The sequence below is a fragment of the Pipra filicauda genome, unplaced genomic scaffold, assembly GCF_003945595.2.
Source record: "Pipra filicauda isolate LSUMZ 115617 unplaced genomic scaffold, ASM394559v2 scaffold2_size9829703_pilon, whole genome shotgun sequence".
In the NCBI taxonomy this organism is placed as follows: Eukaryota; Metazoa; Chordata; class Aves; order Passeriformes; family Pipridae; genus Pipra; species Pipra filicauda.
This window is the reverse complement of record NW_024104421.1, coordinates 9,538,253-9,560,746: the sequence shown is the minus strand read 5'-3', so window position 1 is coordinate 9,560,746 and position 22,494 is coordinate 9,538,253. Positions and strand designations below refer to the sequence as shown.

The 22,494-nt window shown below is 40.0% G+C and overlaps 1 protein-coding gene across 1 annotated transcript in view; it reads right to left on the bottom strand.

The window, feature by feature from the left end:
• The window catches only part of STAB2 (stabilin 2), an 83,261-nt gene that overhangs the window by 57,327 nt on the left and 3,440 nt on the right, over window positions 1–22,494 (bottom strand). Inside the window, exons 3-16 of the mRNA XM_027715116.2 lie at window positions 22,068–22,183; window positions 18,013–18,098; window positions 17,133–17,202; window positions 14,787–14,882; window positions 14,356–14,481; window positions 12,248–12,444; window positions 11,092–11,225; window positions 6,038–6,171; window positions 4,200–4,282; window positions 3,396–3,545; window positions 1,940–2,083; window positions 1,121–1,183; window positions 915–1,034; window positions 280–333 (exon numbers count right to left, since the gene is read on the bottom strand). Coding sequence (XP_027570917.2) covers window positions 280–333; window positions 915–1,034; window positions 1,121–1,183; window positions 1,940–2,083; window positions 3,396–3,545; window positions 4,200–4,282; window positions 6,038–6,171; window positions 11,092–11,225; window positions 12,248–12,444; window positions 14,356–14,481; window positions 14,787–14,882; window positions 17,133–17,202; window positions 18,013–18,098; window positions 22,068–22,183 — 1,573 coding nt within the window. The remainder of the gene's footprint in view (window positions 1–279; window positions 334–914; window positions 1,035–1,120; window positions 1,184–1,939; window positions 2,084–3,395; window positions 3,546–4,199; window positions 4,283–6,037; window positions 6,172–11,091; window positions 11,226–12,247; window positions 12,445–14,355; window positions 14,482–14,786; window positions 14,883–17,132; window positions 17,203–18,012; window positions 18,099–22,067; window positions 22,184–22,494) is intronic.

Here is a 22,494-nt window from a genome sequence, read left to right as displayed (position 1 = left end):
GATGCTCTGAGTGGGACCTTTCAGTAAAAATAAAATCACTTCTTTCCTTCCTCCCCCATGACAGTGACTGAGGTGGGGATGAACTTCCACCTGGGAAAAATGGGGGGCTCACTTAGAGTTTGAAAACTAGAAGACTAATTTTATCAGAATAGGCTCAGAGAGAGCTTGATTTCGATGGCAGTAAGTACTTTTCCTGCTATTCGTGCCTGCAGTCCTGACAGTACCCCTGACAGTGTTTCTTGCTCTTACACTCTGGGTCAGTAAAGCAGCTGTGCTCACCTCAGTATTGGAGACAATGTGGTATCGGATGAGCTCCAGCAGCTTCCATGAACCCTGCCAATGCAGAAAAGAGGCTATTTTACCCCAAACAGAGTCACACAAACCCAGCCTGACCTGTTGAGAGGCCATGGTGAAGAGAACAGCACCACTGGCAGGTGCACGAGAAACCCCTTGTCAGTGGTGGTGCTCAGCTTGTGGCATACACCCTGACATTCCATATCCTCGCTCCTACCTATTATTTTGACGTGGGCCTTCCATGCCTTGCATGTGTGTTGGGAGAGGCAGGAGGTGTCCGGGGGACAGGACACCAATATCCACCTCCTGAGAACCCACCAGCAGTGTCTCCCATGCAGTGGGGCCCTTGTGGCATCTTGACTGTTCCCACCAAGGGTGACACCTTTTGGGAGAGGGTTTGGGGCTTTGCCATGTGGCTGTCTGGGCAAGAGCAGAGGACTGGGGGCCTGGTGTGGAGGATCATTGTCTCTATATGTGATGGGAGACTCCAAATCCCCTTCCCCTCTAGGTGTTGTCTTGATCTTTTAATTGTTAGAGATGGCTTTAAACCTTGGTCATACTGGACAACATATGTATGCATCTCCTATCTGAGAAAGATTTGCGTTATAGAAAGATTATACCTGTGCAGAAAGCAGGTAATCCAGAACCTCAGCTTTCATATTATTCAAAGCCTCATTACTTGGAACAAAGACTGTGTAAGGCCTGTTGTCCTGCTGCAAATCCATTCCCAGGCCAGTTTTCTGTTTTGGTTTAGAAATGAAAGTGAAATATTAATATTGAATAACACCTGAAATAGCTTTACGTAATTGCTTTTCTGTATCCTTACCTCTATCAAAGATGTAAATTGGCTGTATCTTCCATTATGTTGAAGTACTGACATTATGGTTTCCTGAAATAAGATTTGTTTTAGTTGGGGACATGGAATAAATGCCAGTTCTTATAAGACACTTCTTGAGTTACTGCGCAAGTCTCAGTTATTACAGATTGAATACATTTTGGTTTCCTTTTTATTTGGGTGACTGGTGGTGCCTGGAAATGGCTTGTCTTGGTGCTATAGTGGAATATAGTTAGAGTGTGTCATTGTCCTGTGTAGCCACAGAAAAAACAGTATGCATATGGGGAAAGGGTTATTGTCTCTTCATTCCCAGTGTGAAAGGGTGGAGGAATAAAATATTTGCAAAAACATCATATAAAGAAGTGAACTTTTAAGGAAGTATGATAAGCACATCACCAAAAACCCCAAAGCATCCAGAATCACCGGGTTTTATAATATTAGCCTTTTGGGGGGAGGAATTGCAACTTTAAATACAAATCTTGCTTGATATCTGTTCAGATGTCCCTTCTTTTAGTATGCTTTTCAGGAATTCAGTGAAATTCACTGATTATAACTGCCAGTTTTCCAAAGAACCATTCAAATGCAGTGAGTCCAAATCCTCCATGAAATAGTTTGGCAGAAGAGCATATGTCTGTTTGCTGTGGAAAGTCTGTCATTACCTTTCACTTTGAACGTTGCTTTGCTGAGCTGAAGCACGATGGCTCAGTAGAGTTTGTTTAGTTGCTGTCAGTCATCCTCCTTTGCATTCAATCAATGTGAAACTATTTTAAGAGGAAGTTTGCCATTGCATGTATATAGCTTATTGCTCACCTCTTTGCTGCTTTCAAATGTTGGCTCCACATTGTCCATGGCTTTGTCAATAATGTGCAGAATTCCATTGGAAGCAATAATATTTCCCTGCAAAAGTTTCCCTTTCCTCCTTCCTCCTTGGATTCTTATTCTTAATTGATTATCCTGAAAGAAGCCAGGCAATGGATAATAAATTCTTTATTATGAAATGACAACAGAGCGAGTACACATGTTGAATGCAGTCTAAGATCTCATTACATTGCCAACCTGAGAAAATTAAATCTGGGGAAGCTAAAGACTGCTTCCAATGCTTATCAAGGAAATGGAAAAAAATCCTTTGTCTTTGGATCAGGATCATGTTCTTTTTGTTCCAGGACAGCATGGTTCAGAAGAGAAACAGGGACAGGTCCTGTGGTGAAAGCAGTGTACCTGAAAGGGCTCTGATGACTGCTACTAATAAAAATCTGCCAGGAAATGATTTAAAATGTCATTGTACTGAAAAGCTCAGCTTCTGTAATCTCAAAGGACTACAACCCATTTCCTTATATTATATGTATATTTAAAATAATAAAATGTTGCTGATTCTGCACTGTACTGAAGCCTGCAGGAAAAAAACAGGGCTCAGACAGCAGTGGTATTTCCCTGTTAGAAATGGAGTGTGTACTCATCGAAGACAAAAAATAGATCTCTCTTCTCAGATGCCACCGATCTACTGCAAAACATGAGAAGTACTTGATTTCAGCCTCCACATAGGCCCAAGCCATTAAGAGACACTTAATGGGCCAAGAACAATAATTCTAGATTATAAAATCTAGTATATCATCCGCAGGGAACAAATGTTTTGAACTGTGACATCAGACTGCCCTGATGTTTACTGACATCAGATGAGCTGGGCTAATGATGAACTCTACTATTCATTTTTCATGGCTAATTGCCATGTGCATTCTATTTATGCTGAAGGCTTCTATTTCCTACATCGTTTGAAGGCTGCTGATGCTCAGTGGGAGGTGGGTTCTGCAGTGCAGTCAGTATTTGCTCCATGTAAACAGTATACACAGGTTTCCAGCACAAACGCTAGGCTTCTCCCTCCCCATGCCACTTCTTCTTTCATTTGGGCTCTCTTAATGCTCCTCCTCCCCTTCCTCCCTCACCTCCCTCATTGGTCATGCCTGCAGATTTAAGATGACTTCATTTTAGCAAACAGTTTTAGAGCAGTCTGTCTTAGTCTGCTATGTCACTCAGCAGTGAGACATGTCTAAAGGTAATTTTTGTTTTTGCTGGTTTTAGTGGGATCTTTGACGCTTGCAAGATTTCAGGTTTTACTTGAAGTCCTTGTAATGCATGGCCACAGCTGTGCTTTTTCATAATCCAACAGTTATCTTCCACTTGATGTCTCACTGCAGAGGGAACTTTCCTACTCCTTTTCGAGGGAGCAGAGAGCAGTATTCTTGCTGTGGTAGGCTGAAAGGCCACTTACCTTTTCTCCCTTTGATATCTCTCCTGACTTCCCAGTCAAAGTATATATTATACTGGTATTATTCAAGCTACTTGTGTTAAGTTGACCAGCAATAACATGGAGTTTAGTGAAGTACTGGGCTTTCTGTTTATTATTCAGAAGATCCTTTATCTAGAAAAGCAGAGAAACAGAGATGCATTTCAGTGTAGGCTTCATCAAAAAAAAAAAAAAAAAAGTCAAGGTGAATGCTTTTTTGTCCTCTCCAGCTGTTACATTCTGAAATCATGTGTTTTCCTCTGAAGTCAGGTGATGGAATCTGAATGGAGACTTCTCTTGGTTTCAGTTCAGCTCACATTACACCCTTATGTCCCTGTATAAGCAATAAGTGTCTCCAGAATTGTCCTGATGTCAGTGGAAGGTAATGGATGCTGACTACTTACATATCAGCCTCCTTTTTTCTCACTAAATCTATTATTTTTTGTATCCCCCTTATGTAAAAGGTGACCTTCAGGCCTCCCTGCTGGCAGTTCAGATCTTAATTCAGCCCCTGTCTCGACCAAGTGAAAAGACTTTGATCATAGACATGTAAGACAGTCCAAAACTTGAAGCATGAGAGTGTTTTACCCTAACTCACCAAATTATTTTGTTTTTCTTTCAAGTAGGAACAATACAATCTCTGGCCCCTAGATATAAATGTGTCCAGAAGTGTACTAGAGCAAAGAGTTCTTCTGTATCTTTTCAATCAAAACACTTACAACACAGATGAGAGATTTCTGAAGGAGCCAAATTCCCCCTAATGTAAATCCCTTTATCTTGCTTACTTACATTTGTACCTTTGAGCCCCTTGTTTGTTGGTACAAGCACAGTAAATGGTCCCAGAGTGCTCAGCGGCCATTCGTAGGTATTTTCTTATGAGAAGAGGAAATAAAAAAGTTTAAATGCCTATCGAAAAGCTCATTGGACAAAGGGACTATGCAAAGTATGCAAGGGCAGAATAAGAAAGAATACTGTCTGTGGTTATTAAATGTTAATTTAAGATTCTGAATCCAAGTTGTTAAAAGATGAGAGACAGATGGGATGTGAAATCCAGGTGCTGCTGCATATTTGACACAGGGATGAGGCAGAACATTCAGAATGCTTCTGTGGCATGCAGGCCAGGGCAATGAACATGAAACCAATAGTTTCTTTGGAGATGTGTCCTTACAGGAAGACAGCCTTCTGCTTTAAATCAATTCAGTCTCCATGGGGTGCGGGATAACCTGCTGGTAGTGCAAATATCAGCAAACACAAAACTGGTAATCAAAACTGATGCACCAAAAGTTAATTAGAGTTCATTTACTACCCAGCGGCTTTTTCTGTGTCCAAGACAGCAGCATGAGACCACTGGTTCTACAGCTGAAAGCATTAAATATTTCTAATATTCAGCTCTTTTTCTAGAGGTATAAAATCAGAACTGAAGAAATATTTACAGTCATTACAGGTGTGTTGTATCTCAAAATTAATAGGTTATCTTACAAAACATCTGTATATTCTTAGCTTTTGAAAGACACCAATGTGTAATGAATGTAATGTAAGATAACCTATGTGGTTTATGTGTCTTTGTAGCTTCTGGCTAGTAAATCATACAGCATATTTATGTCCAAAACACAACCAAAGAACAAAAAATCTGGATTGTTAACAAATGGTGGTACTCAGCACATTGGGCATTTTTCAAACACAGAAGGAGAAATACATAAAGAAACTGCAGCTGAGCGCTCAGTGCTGAGGCAATGGGTATTGGTCTTCAGTGCTGAATGTGAAGGTCACTGCCAGGTTTTGCCCTTGGCCAGCTATTGGGGATTCTCATTCCCTTCTAGTTAGGAATTAATACTCTTCATTTTAATTGCTGGGCTCTGTGAAAAGGACTGAACAAATTATATTAAACAGAAGATTTTTTTTTCATATTTACAAGTTTAACTCAAAGATCCAGCTCAGTTTTAGCAGTGTTTGTTCATAGCTCAAATTTTTGGCCGTGAAACAGAAGATGATGAAGGCAGTTATGCTGTTCACTTCACAAGGTGACTGCAGTAACTATGAAGAGCTGGAAGCTGTGAGCCCTGATAGGGGCTCCATCTCACCTCTTCAGGCAGTTTGGAATGTGAAGACCACCCAGCTATGGCTGAGGTGCTCTGCTGGGGGGGTCCTAAGGTTGATGGAGACAATGGATGGATCAGTCCCATCATCTTGCCTTCAGCCTCTTTCCTGGTGAAAGCAATGCTGCTGCTGCTGGCTAGGGACTGGGGAAGAGAGACCCAGCTGGGAATGACAGTGGTTTTGGTGGACTACTGTGTGCTGTTCTGGATCTAATCTCAATTGTCCAAATCAGTGGGGGCAGGGAAGAAGAAGTGGGATGATCCCACTTATTACACTACGGGACAAAATCCACTGGTGATATAAAATGATGTGTGAGGGGCTGAGGAAATAAGTTTAGCATTCCTGCTTGGAAGTTCTTGCACACTGTGTGGCGTGATGAGCAAAGCAGCTTTACATGGTCTGAGGACTTTGCAGTGAGTCACATGCACTGTGCCATGCTGTTTGTGGCACCTTCCTGTGGCAGGGGGGCTTGGGGAAGACAGGGTAAGATCAACCCACTGGGCAGGAGCTGCCTGAGTATGGTTACTTACCCAGAAGTGATAGGGTGGATGTCAGCTTGCCTTGCCACCGTCCTCCCACTTCTGCATTCAGGTCTCGGAGGCGCTCCATGATGTTTCCATAGCACATAAAACCATTCCCCACGGAACCCCCCTGGCATGTACACCTGTGAAGAGATTGTGACTTTAGCTGTGTGCTGGTGCCTTGTAGTGTCATAATAAACTGGCACCAGGTGTTACCTATTGCTTCTCTGAAGACATTTTCAGGGAGCACCAACGCATTTTAGTTTAATCTTTGCTTCTGCATGCTGTGAAGTATGTCACTGTGCAGGGCAGCCTGATGGCTTCTTGCCTGTTCTCCTGTCATGATGTTGTCCTGTCAGCTGGGCCAGGAGGGAGCAGTGTCTGTCTTGCTGGACTCCTTTGAACAGGGGCTATTTGACATCCCTGGCTGCAGTGCAGCCTCTGGTCCCAAAATGTTGTGATTGCTGGAGCCCAGAAAGCTACTGAACCTGCCTGTTTGTGGGCGAGGAGTGGGTACAGAATAAATGTGTAGGGTGTTACCTTGGCAGCGGAGAGGCTGTTTTGTGAAGACCTCACTCATGATGTGGGATTTTACAGGATTAATGGTAGTTAAATTGGGAGATGGCAGCTCATCAGTCCTTGCACTAGCTGTATGGGTCTTGTAGAAAAAGCAGACAAGGTTGTCAGTCCTTTCAACAAAGTAAAGTTGTGGTTTGTTACCCTGCCATTTAAGAAATGCAATGATTTTGGTAATAATACTTGTACTTTCAACATTATCTTTTTTTTCCCTGGAGCTGCTGAAGCACAGAATCCCATGCTTTTTTAGATGTATATGTTGTGTTGTTGCTGTCTCTGTACTGAAATAACATCTCGTATGTAACACCTTGGCTGTTGCCTGGGCATTCCAGCCTGTGAGAGATACCAGTGAAGAATGCCTGACCCAGTACTATGGGTGTCTAAAACAAATTCAGGTTGCAGTGCTCAAGAGATGGGCAGGCAATGCCTCAAGATGGGCTCAATGTCCACTACATTTGAAGTAGTGTGCAGCAGTCAAGGCAAAATGTAAAGGAAACTTATGAAAGAACCACCACAAGCATCAGCCTTACATTTCCTGTCCTATAAGGGAGGGAACACTTCTTATGGAAATGCAATATTGTGGCCATGAAAGACCTCAGCTTCATGAGAGAGGTGGGGAAGAAATCGTTGGTTGTCAATGTGATTGACATATGCTTGCTATTAGGTGCTGGTGGGTACAAATGGTTGTGCATTTTGAAAAGCAACTAGGTTTTGGGTGTGCCTTGACCTTGTGTCAGCCTGATTGTTCTCCAGGAGAGGTGATTAATACTTTCCAAAACATCTGGACTCTTCAAGCCTTCTCAGTGTGAGGGGCCATTGATGCCTGCTGATTTTGCCAACCTGAGTTCTTTCTGTTGCAGTCTTCAGGAAATCAGCCCCTCCTTGCCTGCACTCGGGAGACTGGCTAGAGCTGTCACCTCAGTCATTACTCATCCTTAGTGCTAAAATTAAAGCAGGCACACATCAACACACAAACAGAATAAAACCCTAACTATATTTAGGAAGCTAAACAGCTATATGGTATGTGTTGTCAAACACTGGCTTTTAATTGTGCCTTTCCTAATTAAGTCTGCAGTGCGTTCAGTATTCACATAAGCCCTATCCCTAATGATTCATCTCTCTGGATATTTTTTCTAATGGCATCATTAGAGAAGGAACATTACTTTGTGTGAGCAAAAAATGTTCTTTATATAACTAATGGCCTAATAATTTGCATGTGCTGGCTGTTAGAAATACACATCTGCCACTCACATCTGCCCCACAGCAGTATCAACCCGATGCTGAACCCTCTCCTGTTTGCCACATATGGTCTCTGCTGTATCTCTAGAGATAGCAATAGTAAAAATCCCCAGAGTCCCTGCAATCTGGGGAGCTGCATACAGTCTCAGAGGGGTGCTGCATTTTGGGATAAGAGGCTCAAGCTTTGATTCTTTCTGATCCTGGGTAAAAAGGGCAGTCTAAAAGCATCTTAAATTTTTAGAATGTGATTCTGATGGTGAGTCCTCTTTGTTTTAAGGGTATCTCTTGTGCAGAGAGAGTATGACTGTGGAGCCCAGATGGAAGGTTTAGGGGTGGGATAGAGGAGCATCTGTTCCTTGGGAGCTCATCCCTTTCTTCTGGTGGGGTAAACATTGCTGTATTGATGTTGACAGCCCCCTTCCACTTCTGAACAGAGAAGAAAAAACCTGAGCATTCAAAGGAGCTGAGAAATAGTTTAGTAGAAAAAAGGAACTACCCTTGAAATATTGCACAAATCAGATTAAGGTTTCAAAATAAAGCTCTCTTCTCTTTTTCATCAAATGTCCATAAAGAAGCAGGTGGTTAAACAGAGTAATTTTTTTTGGCTATCATTTCCAGGGTCACAATGAACTGCAGAAGTACCTACCTAGTTTGAAACTTCCCTTCTGAGGACAATACTGCTTATAACTGAGTGGGCATCCAAGCAACATAGTTTGGATTTGTATGCTGAAGGAAAGCATTTAGCAATTACAGGTTAGCACCTACTGCACGGGATTGAACCCATCACCCCTTCTGATGAAGTAATTTATCTGATGAGGTAATTTACTCTGTGTGGCAGGGTTTGGGAAAGACCAGCTGGGTGAATGACTAGGTCTGTTTTGTCTTAGCTTTGTCTGGAGAAACTGCTTTGCAACTCATAGTGTATATGGATTTACAGGTATTGCTTTGGTTGCATGGTGTATGGGCTGGGTGCAGCTTTACAACAAACTCTACTGGACTACCTAAGCTTAGCTGTTTGATATTTTCATGGTATGCTGCACAGACAGTATAGGCAGGACTGAAAAAGATGGAAATCATTACTATTTCAGCTTGCTCGGAGAACAGGGAAGAAAACTTTTATCTCACTATAAGAGGAAACATCAGCTTTCTGTCTCCATTTTACCAAACCTCTATGATAGAGTTTTGGTTTATGAAGCTACTAATTTCTGCATTGAAGACATAGAGTAAAAATAAGAATGGGATTGAGAAAGAATAGAGTTTAAGCGATGGAAAGGCATTTCTCCTCAGAAACCAGAGAGGTTATGATCTAATATGCAGTGTAATTCTGCACTGGCTGAAGCTTCGTAGCTTCTGGGTAAGGCTGAACATGATTACTGTGCTGAAGTAGTGCTATAGAAAAGTGTCAGTACTCACTCAGGAAAGATGTATGTGGAACATAAAACAGAGGAGATTTTGACTTTTGAGGAGGTTCCTATGTTATATTCACAAACTAAATGTTTGTCTTTTTTCAATCTTTGCCTGTATGAGAGATTTATTCCTTTACAAGTCATTTGATTCTGGAGTAAGTAGAACTGTCTGTATGGAGAAAGCTAATAGCATAACTGTATCCTTAATAAAATCAAAATGCAAAACAATGGAAAGGAGGCAATGCAATGCAATGCCTCTGTTACAGTTTTATGTTTTAGAAGAAGGAAAAAAACAACGACAAAAAAAGCCCTCCCAAATACATTTAAAATCTGGGATGCAGCCAAAATACAGTCTGTGACTTATCAGAATTAATTTATTGTGCCCACATTTTCCAATCAATGTTTTTCTTTGTAAATTTCCTCTTTTATAAATGGGTTTTCCTTAGTTGGAAACTGTTCAATACAGTTTCAATTTTTTTGCCAAATAGGTAGTTTATTTTGATTTGGATCCCACTCCATTCTTTTGTACTTGTTTTTGCCATTAAGTGTCATTGAGTGAATGATGTGTAAAGCATTTGGATTATTTTTTTCCATCCCCCACTCAAAATTTTTCATTTTCCCATTCTGAAATTCTCAAAACTTCCTCAGCTTTTGAAAATTCTGTTGCAACAGTGAAACAATGATTAATTAGGGGAAAAAAACCCTCCTGATTTGTGTGATGTGGAATTTTATTTTAAAGTTTCAACTCAAGTGCTCTAAGTATAGCATGAGTATACACTAAGCAGTTTGAGTCATATACTGTGGTCTAGAACTGAACTAGAGGATATTCTAGATAAATTTGTTTGAAATGCACAATAGCTTCCATAAAAGTGATGTAGATATTACACTGCGAGAGAAAGCTCCTTGATGACACAAGAACTGGCAATAAAAATACTTTCCTGAGTGAATGCTTTCTGTCTACAGATCTATATGATAATTTATTCCTACCTACAATTAATGGCCTGTCTTGTTTTTGGCATTCAAACTCTCAGCTCCTGAAAACTAACATTTCAGGAACAGCTCTTTATACCCAGTTCTTGCCATCACTGGCCTACAGAAACATGTAAGCCAAATTCTGTGAGAATTGGCTTAACAAAGAGAGCTTTGTTAAGTTAAGTGTTAAAAATTGAATTTCTTCCTAACATCTGTGTAGCATACTTCTGTACAGGAAAACAAACTCTTCCAGAAATTTTGCGGTTTCCCACCTGCTTGACTCGAGATTTTGAGGAATCTTCCGAATTTGGTGCTGCTTTCACAGCATGGGGGTCAGATTCCCTAGTTGTATCTGTATTAGTATACTAAAAAGAGGCAGGGCTTCAGCACTGTTCCATGATAATTAATGCTGATTAATTTTTAGCATGCTGCCTGGCATGTTTCTGGCCCACACCAAGTAGCATTTTCCCAGGCAGTGCCTGGGCACAGTCGAAGGGATAGCATGTGCCAGGGACTGCTGCCAGGAGGCAGTTACTCTGTTTTGGAAGAGACTTTAGCTGTAAGACAGACAATGCTGCTTGTCCTCAGAAAGAGAAAAGAGGTTTTGGTTCTTTTTATTTACTAGTGTAGAAATGACCTCTGAGTGCTATAAAAATGAAACTTAACAGGTATTACCAAATGGTCTGATGAAATCTAACACTATGCTAATTGGCTGACCCTAACCCCATTAAATCTTGTGATTTGCCCCTGATAAAGATAAAGATTAATGATAACTTCAGGAGGTGTTCATCCACTGCATTCGTTTTAGCAACCCATTACTGGGGGAGGAGAGAGAAACCGTGTGAAACTTTAATAAGCAAAAAGACTCACGTAATCTGTCCTGGTGCAACTGTTAAGCATTTAGCTCTTTTATGGCAGGTGTTGTTTGTTTCACAGATGTCCATCATGCTGCATCCTTTCCCAGGTACAAAGTTTGTATAATGTTCCTTGCATTCACAGTGAGACTAAATCAGAAGGATGTGAGAGGGGAGAGAAAAATTAGCCATGCACAAGTTGTGGTTTTCAGCACACTTTCTGGAACTAGAGTTTGAAGACAATGAGCCTTAGTTAATCACCTGGTGAGTTCAAATGCAAATATAAAGCTTACCCATATTTATACAGCTCCTTTCCAGGTTTTATCCACTCCAGAAGACTACTGACTCTCATATAAATTTTCTTCAGATAAAGCCCTGTAGATTCCCTTTTCTGACAGAGAACATTTAGAATCAGTGTGGCTAGGTCAATTTTTTTACCTCTGTTCCAGCCCACAGCCCTCTGCTTCCTGAAAGGAGTGCCCAAGCACACCATTAAGTGAGGTGTATCATCACTGCTGTTGTACACACCAGCCTGTGGGTGTCAGCTATGTGCAGCTCATCGAGACATGAACATGAACTGCAGAACGACTCTGGGTGATTGAGTCCCTTTTTGGCTCTTCAGGGTTTCCAAGCAAACCTGGCATGGTCTTCTCAAGTCTTGCTTTTTTGATGATGTGAGTTTTACACACTGAAATCTGAGCCAGTTCTCAACATCATGAATAATGTGCAGTCTATATAAAGTGCCACCCATTGATTGTTCCCAAAGACCCAGATTACTTCTTTCCTAAATAAACTAACTTCAGGTGTGTATCTGTGGTACCTGTGTACTAGTCCTACAAGCCCTCTGTGGTCAGAGAGACAAAATTTAACCGGGAGAAGATTAATTTCAATGCCTCCATTTTGGGGAGGCAAATCAGAGCCAAAATACTCTCAGAAAAAAGAACACCGTTGCCATTTCCATTTCCAGAGTGGGAAACATGATATATATACATTGAAAAGGGAGCTAAAGGGACTCACTCTTCATCAATTTGGCTTATGCCAAATCTAGGAATAGAGTTTGATCTCCTTGAGACCTGTTTCCACACCTGCATGGTTCCTTTTTGGAGACAAAGCATTATTTCTTCTTAGGCAGTTGCCATAGGAAACATCTGGGGCCCTCTTTTAGCACTGACCTTTCCTGGACTGTCATAGATGCAAATGGTGGACTGTGCAGGGCAGTTCCCGTGTGCTGCTTGGCAAAGGTCTACAGGTAAGCAGATCTGACCATCCCCTCTGTAACCTTCCTGACAGGTACATTTGTGCTGATTTGGTCCGAGGTAAACACAGTCAGCATTGGGATCGCAGACCTTTTTGGAACATGGGTTGATAGCTTGTGAAAAAAGAAGTGAGGTAAATGAATTATTGCCCACAGTTCTCAAATTGAAGACAAAGATTTAGCAGGGCACCTCTATGCCAAACAAAGCCTGGGTAGACTAAACTTTTCATAACAGCCAAGTCCAAAATATGGTGGTGGCATGAAGGCAGAAGGGAGGAATGCTAACATAGCAACCAACTGTTTGCTTCTGAACAGAAATGATCTCTTAACTTGGCAAATTGAGTTATAAACAGATTAAAACCTGTAACGTGCTCATTAAAATATCACAACTATTTCCTTGTTTGCAGTGGATTTTAACTAGAGAAGGTCAGGTAGGTGGTGTGAGGTCTGTACAAGCTTTGAGCACATGTAAGATCAGTTGGAAAATATTTCTCGAGACAATGGGCCTTCACTGTTTTCTTTCTGGTAATTAAACAATATAATGTCATCAGTTCAGCTATATGGAAAACTGGCCAGCAAGTACTTTGGTCGAGTCTTCAACACTGCTCTATTTTCAGGACTGCACTAGAAGACCATTAGTTATTTCCATGAACTGTTTTTTTGAGGCAATGGCATTGCTTGTTCTTTTTCAAAATCAAGCAGTGCTTGGAAAGCATCTTTGTACACCTTTGTGTGCAGTTTAGGTTATGATTAAGTGCACAGTGTAGCTAGAAGATGGCAGGCCGTGGACTCACCTAAAAAGTGATGCTTCTCACTGCTTTCCCCTCTTCTCCTCCCTTTCTTACCTCTCAGCTGGGACTGAGAGAGTTGACAATGCTCAGCTTCATTTTTTCAAGCCTTCTCTTCTGTTCCAGTGTGAAATCAAACTCACACACATATTCACATGCTCAAAATCAAGCATAAACAGTGTCACCTCCAAGCTGAGACTGAGGCAGCCACCACTATCCTCACTTAAATACTTAGATTCTCTGGAGGAGCTTTGATCTGTGCTTCCCAGCCAGTCAAATTTAAAACACACTGTCTTAAACCACTTATCTAAAGGTGCTGGGACAGAGGATCAGCATCCATGCAGGCTGCATCAATATAGATCCCAAGAGAGGGAGAGACAGTAACATCCTGCTTCTCTGCTGGTTTCTGCATTTTCTTTGTGTGTTACTTGTCTGTGCTGCCTACTAGAAGAATCTCACATTCCTGAGGAATGACCTGCTAATATCTTGCTCTTGGATGGTGTTCAAGCCTATGCAGAGAGGATGACACCGTAGTTAGGACCAAGAGGACTGAATAAGAAGCATTGCATTTGTGGCCTGATCCAAGCCAACATTTACTAAATAGTGCTTCCAGCGTAAGATGAAGCAATTTTCTTCATTGTAATTGGTCTAGAAGGAAGAGCTGGTGCTGTAAGATGGAATGTAAGTAGAAGGAAAATCTGGACTCATAATACAGTAAATTTGGGCATTCAGTGGCAAGTTGAGGAGTCTATAAAGACTCCCAGATTTTTCCTCTAGCTGAGATTCTTTAGCTTCATTTCATGAAAAATAGGAAAGCTAAAATGAGCCTTACTTTTCTGTAGAGTTTATGCTCAGTGATGGAGCTGAGCTGCTACATGATGGATGTTCAGTAAATATAAGTCCTTGGTCCCCGTTGTTGATTTTTATGGAAGCAAGCTTTGAGGCTGAACTTCAGCAAGCAGAGAGATATGACAGGAGAAGATTTGTAAGCACTGATGACCTCGTATGCACCCTATGTATTTCAGGGGGGTTTCCTACCTTTATTCTGGTTTCATGGGCTGAAACTTGTTAGCAATTGGATGAATGTGATTCTGAAGGAGTCTAGTTTGTGCTTTGGGATATGAACCCATGAAAAATTAGAGGGTGACATTTGGCTCAAAAGCACATTCCATATATCTGAATTATAATACTAATGATGTTGTATTCGAAGAACTAGGTAGACATGAAAATTACTCACGTTCACATCGTGTACTGTCCCCGTGATAGTTGGGCAGACACGTGCATTCCAGTCGTCTTCCATCCTCACCTGAGGCAGTACATCTGGAGTTTGCAGGGCACTGCAAGGCCTCACATTCAGCTATCGCTGAGGAACAGAGGGTGATAGGTTAAACTATGCCCGTGCACTGTGTCAGGAGGCACTGCATTCTGCAGCAAACCACTTCAAAGTGTGCCTGATTCAGGCACCATCGATCCCATTGCTGTCATCTTTTTTTTCCGCTGACTGAAGAGGTGATGACGGTTACGGAAATTACAGATGGGGTTTGAGGTTTAGTGTATGTTTGGTTGCTCTTGTGTGTCTAACCTGAAACTAATTTCACATTTGTCCCTACCAATTCTAACCGTATCAGAGATGTTGAATGTATCTTACATAGGAAACAATCTACTTACGCTGATCACAGCTGAGCCCTTTGTATCCAGAGAAGCAAGTGCATCTTCCATCCCCTGTAATTCCACTGTTGCATACTCCATGAACACAGTCACAAACTATATGGAGAAAGGGATTTGCTTTACTGAATAATAATGGTGTTCGGAAAGGCATCGTTAGTGCTTACTCATAGCAAAGAGTGTACTGGCCAATAACTTTGGCCAAACCAAGCTTTGACCTGAGTGCCTGAATTTCTAGGCTTCCATTAATGAGAAGATCAGTATTTGCAGTTGCACATATCAGTAAATTTGTGCAAAAAAATTCAAAAATACTAATTTTTGAAGGGTCTTAGTAGCCCGAGATCTGAAAATCTTCACAGGATACACACTATAAACACCAAATTGACTAGTTGCTAATGCCATAAAACTTGTAAAATTTGACATAGAGTCTGGAGCCAAAGTGGGATATAACATGTAATACAGACAATTTTTATAACTCTTAACAAATTGCTTGAGTTTGCTTCAATTCTATTGGTGTCTCTCAAACACCTCAAGAAGAGATGAGTTTTGTGACTTTTTTTTTCCCATCCCTAAACAGAATTTATTTAGTTAAAAGCATAATTAATCACAGTATAGGTTTCAGGCTCCTTTCCTTTTCCTATACTCTGTCATTTCTGGTTATAAACCCTGTGAGAATAAGCACACAAGATGCTGCATTCAGAGTCCAGGCAACTATGAAACCCTGCTGTATTTTTTGAAGCCTTAAGTATACTCAAAAAACTTTCTAGTTATAACTGTTTGAATTGTGGTAATGATGCTTTTTAAAAAGGTCATTTATAGTTACATTTGGAAAAGCCTGTAAGATGTACAGAGTTGTATTGGTGACTTCATGTTTAAGCTGCAGTGAGGTAGCATATCCTCTTTCCCTTAAAAATATATCCTATGTTCTTGCAAGTCACCTGCACTAATTAATTATTAACTTCTTACCTGTGTTTGTACTCATAATATAAAAACCAGGAATGTCTAAGGTATTACTGAAAAGCAGTTAGCCACAAATGAAAAATTGTTTATATTTTATTTATTTTAGAAAACTTGGAGGAGCTCAAATATCTGAAAGTTGAAGTGTAAAATGTTGCTTAAATTAATATGCAGTTGAATCCTCTAGTAGTTTCTTGGAAAATAATTACCTGTATGTATTGAATTAATTCAAGTACCCTATATTCATGAAAATGTTGGCTCAGTTACATTTCTGTGTATCAACACTGTCATCCAGTGGACAGCTGGTGGAAAAAGGGCCTTTGAGTCAGCAGTGGTGTAGGATTAGTGTAGAAAGGCGAATACAGATGATTTAAATTGAGATAATTTGTAACTCTTTAGAAGTAACATTATGTAGATCTTGAGGGGAGAAAGGGAGTTTTACTTAGAGATAAACAAGCAACTATTACCATTTCAGAGTGAGACAGTTTTAAAATTTTTTTTCAGGCAGTTTCCTGGTTTGTCAGTTTAATTTTCAGCAAGGATCAGGAAGGTAAATAAAATACTAGAGATCATTAAGAAACAGGCGAGACTGGGAAATGTTGTATAAATATATACAGTTGTGATACATATACATCGTAAAAAAATACACATAGTTTTGGTCCCTACCTCAATGTTCCATTTCTCCTGACAGAAGTATGGCTAATCAATGAAATCATCAACCAGCCAAACCCCAAAACTAAACCAAACCCACCCTCTTTTATACTTTTCACAGAATGGTGGAGCTCCTTGGCACAGAATAGAGTGAAGAGCAAAAGCAAGTTGGATTCAGAGACAGTCTCTGGGTGCTTCTACTCTTTTCCTAGATATAAACTATTGGCCTCCAATAGTTTATATCTTTCAATAGAAAGATTTTGGCCTGATTAAAAATGGCCTTTTTTGAGTCAGAATATACTGATTTAAATACCACGTGAGTATTGCATGCCTTAATACAGATGGTTCAGTTTGTGGATATGCTTGAAAATCTACCAAAACACTGTAAGCCATGACATATTATGCAGTTGATATATTCCCATCCAATATTTTAAACACCATAACAACCTTCTGTATTTAGATCAAACAAATGGAAATCCATAACTTAGGCTGAAAAATGTATAACGTGATAACTGGCTAACAGGGAGCCATACCTGTGGGAACACATGGATGATTCTAATCCTTAGTTTATTTGACTGTTGGCTAAAACAAAGATATTCGAGACAAGATGCAGATGTTTTTGTAGCACTACCCTGAGAGGCCTTTAGGCCCTCTATGCATTTCACTGTGATTTCTTAGTGCCTGAATACAGCTTTCATTCACCTTCTTTTATGTAATCAAATAAAGAAAACTCAAACTTACCTGATGTGCAGTCAGGACCAAATAAATTATCTTCAGCACATTTTTCACAGGCTGTCCCACCAAACCCTTTCTGTGAATTACACAACAGAAATCAAAATTTAGGTTTCTCATCTATTCAGTACAGATAGATACATGGTTAGCAGCCTGAAAACAGCCTCTTTCACTGCCAAAAGAAAATAACATGAAAGTTCAATCAGCAAATAAAAAAATAACTACTACAATCTAGACATTGTCTTTTGAATAATCTTCCCCCCTCCACCTTTTTTAAAAATAATTTGTAGATCTTCAAATCAGATGTTCTGACTATCAAGTTAACAATAAACTGCAGTAATCAATCCTAATGCCCTAATCAGTCTTACAACTGTTAGGTTGCATTTTCTGACTACTTCTCTCTCTGTCTTTTTCACATGTCTCCAGAGGAAACATTTTTGATGTAAAGAAAAGATCAACCAGTAGAGGGGGAGGTAGAAAAGATTAATTTGAGTTGTTTTCTTAAAAAAATCCTTTTGCCTGAAGTTAAGCACTACATGTTGCACTCTCGGCAAAGGAACATTGTATTGAGAGTTCAGTTACATATGTAAGGACTTTCTAATTAGGAAAAAAAGTAATAAGTAATAACACACTCTAAAATAATAGAGGAACTCAAAACACCTGTTTCATAAAGGCAAGATGAAAAAAGGTTTTAAGAATTTCACCCGAATATGCTCAAGAAATAATAGTGTGAAAACTATTCCAAGCAAAAAATGAACTCCAAGCTGATCTTCTCTGCTGTTTCTGGAATACTTTAGCTTTAATGTATTTATACAGTGAAACATGCATTGTTTCTTAGCAGAGCTTATGTGCTATCATTGTATTTTTTCATTTAAAAGAAGGGACATACCTGACAAGTGCACGTTCCATTTCCAGTTATACCCTGTGAGCACTGTCCTCTCCCGTTGCATGGTGATGCAGCTCCTCCTGGACATGCTAGACATGACAATGTTTAAGCCATCAGTCAGCTTGCTGTGACCCTTATGCTTCCCTTGCACAGTCTGGAAGCCTCAGAAGCTGCAGGGTTTTGGGCCAGGCAGGGATTTTGGGTGACAGCTGCTGTTTTGCAACTGCCCGAATCTCTTCACTAGAATCTCAGATTCAGCAGTCTGTAAAGACTGTTTGCAGTCTTTTCTTGTCTGTAAACTTAAGCTAGTGACTACAAAGGATTGAACAAAAAATTAGTTTTCTTATTCTAAAGTACCAAATGACTTTGTCCCTGAAAATCCACCTCTCTCTGCAGACACTCTAAGCTGTTAGCTTTTCTGATGCAAGTGGAGTTTGCCTGATCACTCCTGTATGTTAATACAACTCTGATGGATTGAAAATTTGCTCTCAGAATTACATTTGATGCTAAGTTAGAGTTTAATAAGACTTACCCTCCTGCCCTCCAGACTGCATTTGCTTTATGTGGAAAGTTTTTCCTTTTCCCCGCTACTTTCGTAGGATTGTGATAATTGATTCAAATGATCTTGGAATTTAGAATTTGGATATCTCACAAGCAAATCCCATCCAGTGGGCTGGGGTCACTAGCAAAACCTGTGTGCCAAAGATGTGTTATGCTCTTCAGATCCTCTGGTGCTAAAACCATGATTACAGGCAGTGGTATACCAGGTGGGACAGTCTGAACAAAAACCCTAGCCAGCAGGATTGGATAAGAGAAAATGACCATATTTCCAAATAAAAATAGTTTATTTTTTGTCTGAAATGTTTCAAAATTCAAATTTTTACTAAAAGATTGTCTATAGGAACTGTATATTATAGTATCTTATAGGAAATAATTTTGTCAGGTTTTTTCTCCTGTAGGGATTCCCTTATTTTTCATAGTTGTCCAGCCACTCCTTGGAAATGATTTATTAACTCTCTTCTATAAGCCCTTCCTTCCTGTAATTAGAATTCCCATTAGGTACCATAATTCAGGTGCAAGTGGTATCTAAATGTATCAAACTCCTACTGGCCTCACAGGTACTCTGCTGCACTTTACTCGTAGATTTATTGCTTATAAAGAGTCTCAGAGTTTGTTCTGTGTGAGTGGAGCTGGGCAGCACTGGATTTATGCTCCCGCTGCCTAACTTAATCCTGGTTTAGAGTGTTTAAATAATGTGGAAGTTTTATTAAAAATGAATTTGATTTGGACGGAGTGATGAGCAAATAAGTCGATATGCCTATGCATACATCTAATTTCACTGAAAGCTTTGGCTTTGTACCAGTCTGTTAATATTTCTTAGTTTATTCCTTAATGTAGTCTGTGAGGTCTATTGTATCCAGGTAAGCTTCTTGTGAAAAGCCAATAAATTTAAAGACAAAAATTTTAGTGCAGTTTGTCTTGTACATGCTGAAATAATACATATTAAGAATTTAGGTGAAATAACCAGAATTGAGGTAAAGTAATAAATATATATATATCCTTTAATCTTTAAAATTGCTTTTAGTGAATCTTGTTTTCTGGCTACCGTATGATAGCTAAATCTCATCTTTAGGACTTGTGCCAGCTCTTTAGTATTTGCACAGCGTGGGAAAATGTTACCTGCATTGATGCTTTATTGAATGTGCAAAGATAGAGAAAACTCAGTTTATGGTATAACTTCTAGGAAATGTTATGTTAAAATTGTTGACAAAATAGGCTTTTTTTTGCAGTCGGCATTCATTACACTTCCCCTTGTATTCACTACATCTTGTCTCTTGTTTTGATACCATTACCAAGGGACAACTTTATCAGAAGTTTAGCAAATTTACCATATAGTTGTACAAATTTGGGCAGGCAGGTAAAGTGCTTCCTGCAACCAGGGGGGCCACAGGAAGCAGTGCTGGGACACAGGAGCAATGCTGGGCACAGTCACCTGCTGCCACCCTGGGGAGGAGTGAGACCTTTGCTTTTATTGAGGATTGTCTTTGAAAAGCAGTGAGAAAAAGATGTTCTTGCTTATCTCTTACAGCAGTCAGAGTATGGAGGCCAAATCTTCATATCTAGGCCAAAAGAGCTTAAACCTATCAGCCTTTTTTTTGCCTCATGCAGTTAAATTCAGCACCTCCCAAGTGTCATCAAATGCAGCCTCTTAAAATCCTTCGCTTCACCTGACTCCCTGCGAGGCCAAAGCAGTGGGTAGAACTTGTGAAGATGTGTTTTGGACCATTTAATTGCATAGAATTAAATGTATTATTGTTCCTCTAGGTTGTTTTTTTTTTTGTTGTTGTTGTTTTTTTTTTTTTTCTTTTAACTTTTAAGAATTTTTCCCCCTTTAGTCTTACAGTGCTTTCTACTCAGTTGGTCATATCATACACCTTTCAGTTGGCACCCAGGCTTTTCTTTGGAGCCATGTAAATATTTGCCCAGAGTGGGAACCAGTGCTGGGGTAGGGAGTAGCTCCTGCTGCAGTCTCTCAATTACAGACAGGGGACATCTGAGATCCACCAGCTCTGGTGTCTGTGATTGGGTTATACTGGCAGTGTTAAAAGGTTGTGATCTTTCTCCCTGGACCTTTCCCCACTTGGTACTTTTCCCTTTTGACTTTATGACTTTTTACAGAGAGGTTGCTGTGTGGCTGGATGGTTTGGTGTGCTTCGTGGGAGGGAAAGGGACAAGAGATCTTTCATTCACTTTGTGCATTTCAGCTATCATTTAAGGAAGTCAGAGTGTTATTTAAGACCTAGTTTTATCCTTGCCATCAGATGCTAAACGTGAAATAAACCCCTAGTCAGGGATTTTTCACTGGCCTCAGGAAGGGCCGTCTTTCCTCCAAACATTTCAAGTTGTGCTGTATCCTACTAGAGAGATTGTGATAACATAGAGAGCTATTTTCTTCCTACAGATGACAGCAGAAACAATACTGAGACCTTGATTTCTTACTTTTTGGGGTCAGGAAGTTTGTCCAAAGGAAGACAGGGCTTCCTTGCCTCTGCACCTTCCTTCATGCAGTGTTACAGGCAGGGTTTGGACTCAGGCAGTGAATTCTGCTCCTCTCCAGAACTACTGATGTCCCTTGTGTGGCTTCCCAGGGCACTCTCAATATGGGATGATGAGCACTAAGGCTGCATTTGGCAGTGGGATGACAAACCACCACCCTCAAGTGGTTATGTTCAGAAGAACACATGACCACATACTATGCACTCAGATATTTGCTTGTGTTTTCTATTGCAGTAGCTAAAAGTTGGACTGTTTTGCTTTAGTAGATAAATAACTGCTTAAATAATAGCTCGGGCTAAAATTATATTTTTTAAAATCTATTTTGTGGACAAAAGGACTTCACAGACACTGAAACAGACCTTGATGCCATTAACTAAAGAAGGAAACACTCTAGCTGGGCAGGGAAACTTCCTCTGTGGGTCTTGATGCCTATCTTGGCAGCCAGAAATTTGATGCACTTGTGGAGATGCTGAAAGGCTTTTCCTGAGGAAGGGGTAGCTTATTACCCCTGCTTCAGTAATGGCCTTCAGATTCGCTGGCAGTTCAAGAAACTATTTCAAGTTGAGCTAAAAGAAACGACCCTACCTGCATCAGAAAGTAGAGAACTAAAGAGATTTGGAAATATTTCAGACACAGGTGAGGGTGATTTTGACTTAAAATGAAACATTTAAACTTGTAGTTTGAAAATCTTAACTTTTAAAATATGAAATAATTTTGCAGGCATTGACTGAAATGATTTCTTTTGAAAATCTCAAAACTACGGAGATTTCCTGAGGTTTTTTAAGTTTTCTATATTTTTTTCTTTTTAAATGAAGCTTTGAATATCTGTTTAAATCCTCTAAGTTTTAGCTGAAAACTGCTGTTTATTTCTACTTCTGTAACAAGTTCTCAGGAGCAAACTTCTCATAGCAATAAGTTCTGAAAAGCGCGAAAGTCACTGCTTTATTTCTGTTCAAATTATATATTTTAAAAAAAACCCCAACCAAACCAAAACAACTTACTCATGCAGTCTGGGCCCCAGTGTCCCTGGCAGCACTCAGGTTGTTCAAATTCCTTCACACAATGATGCCGACATCCCGGAAAAGAAAGTGTGTGTGTTTTAATTTCCAGATAATACCTGAGGAGAAGAAGCTGGAGCTGCTTTAAAGTACTTAAAAGCCTCCCATGGGGAAAAATAAAATTCTTAACTTCCTCTTCTCCTTTCAGTGTCAGACAAGAGCACTTTAAGCTTAGTTGCACTGATCCGCCTTTTTTTCTTCATTAAAACATACGTTGAATGTAAGGGCCTAAAAAGATCCTTGGATCCTGTTTCTTTTGAATAGTATATTTATCTTCCCCCCCCCCACATAAATACAGCCTTTTTCTGTAAGTTTTGATTTGAAATAGTATTTTAAAAATTATTTAATATCAAAGTTACTTAAATGCTAA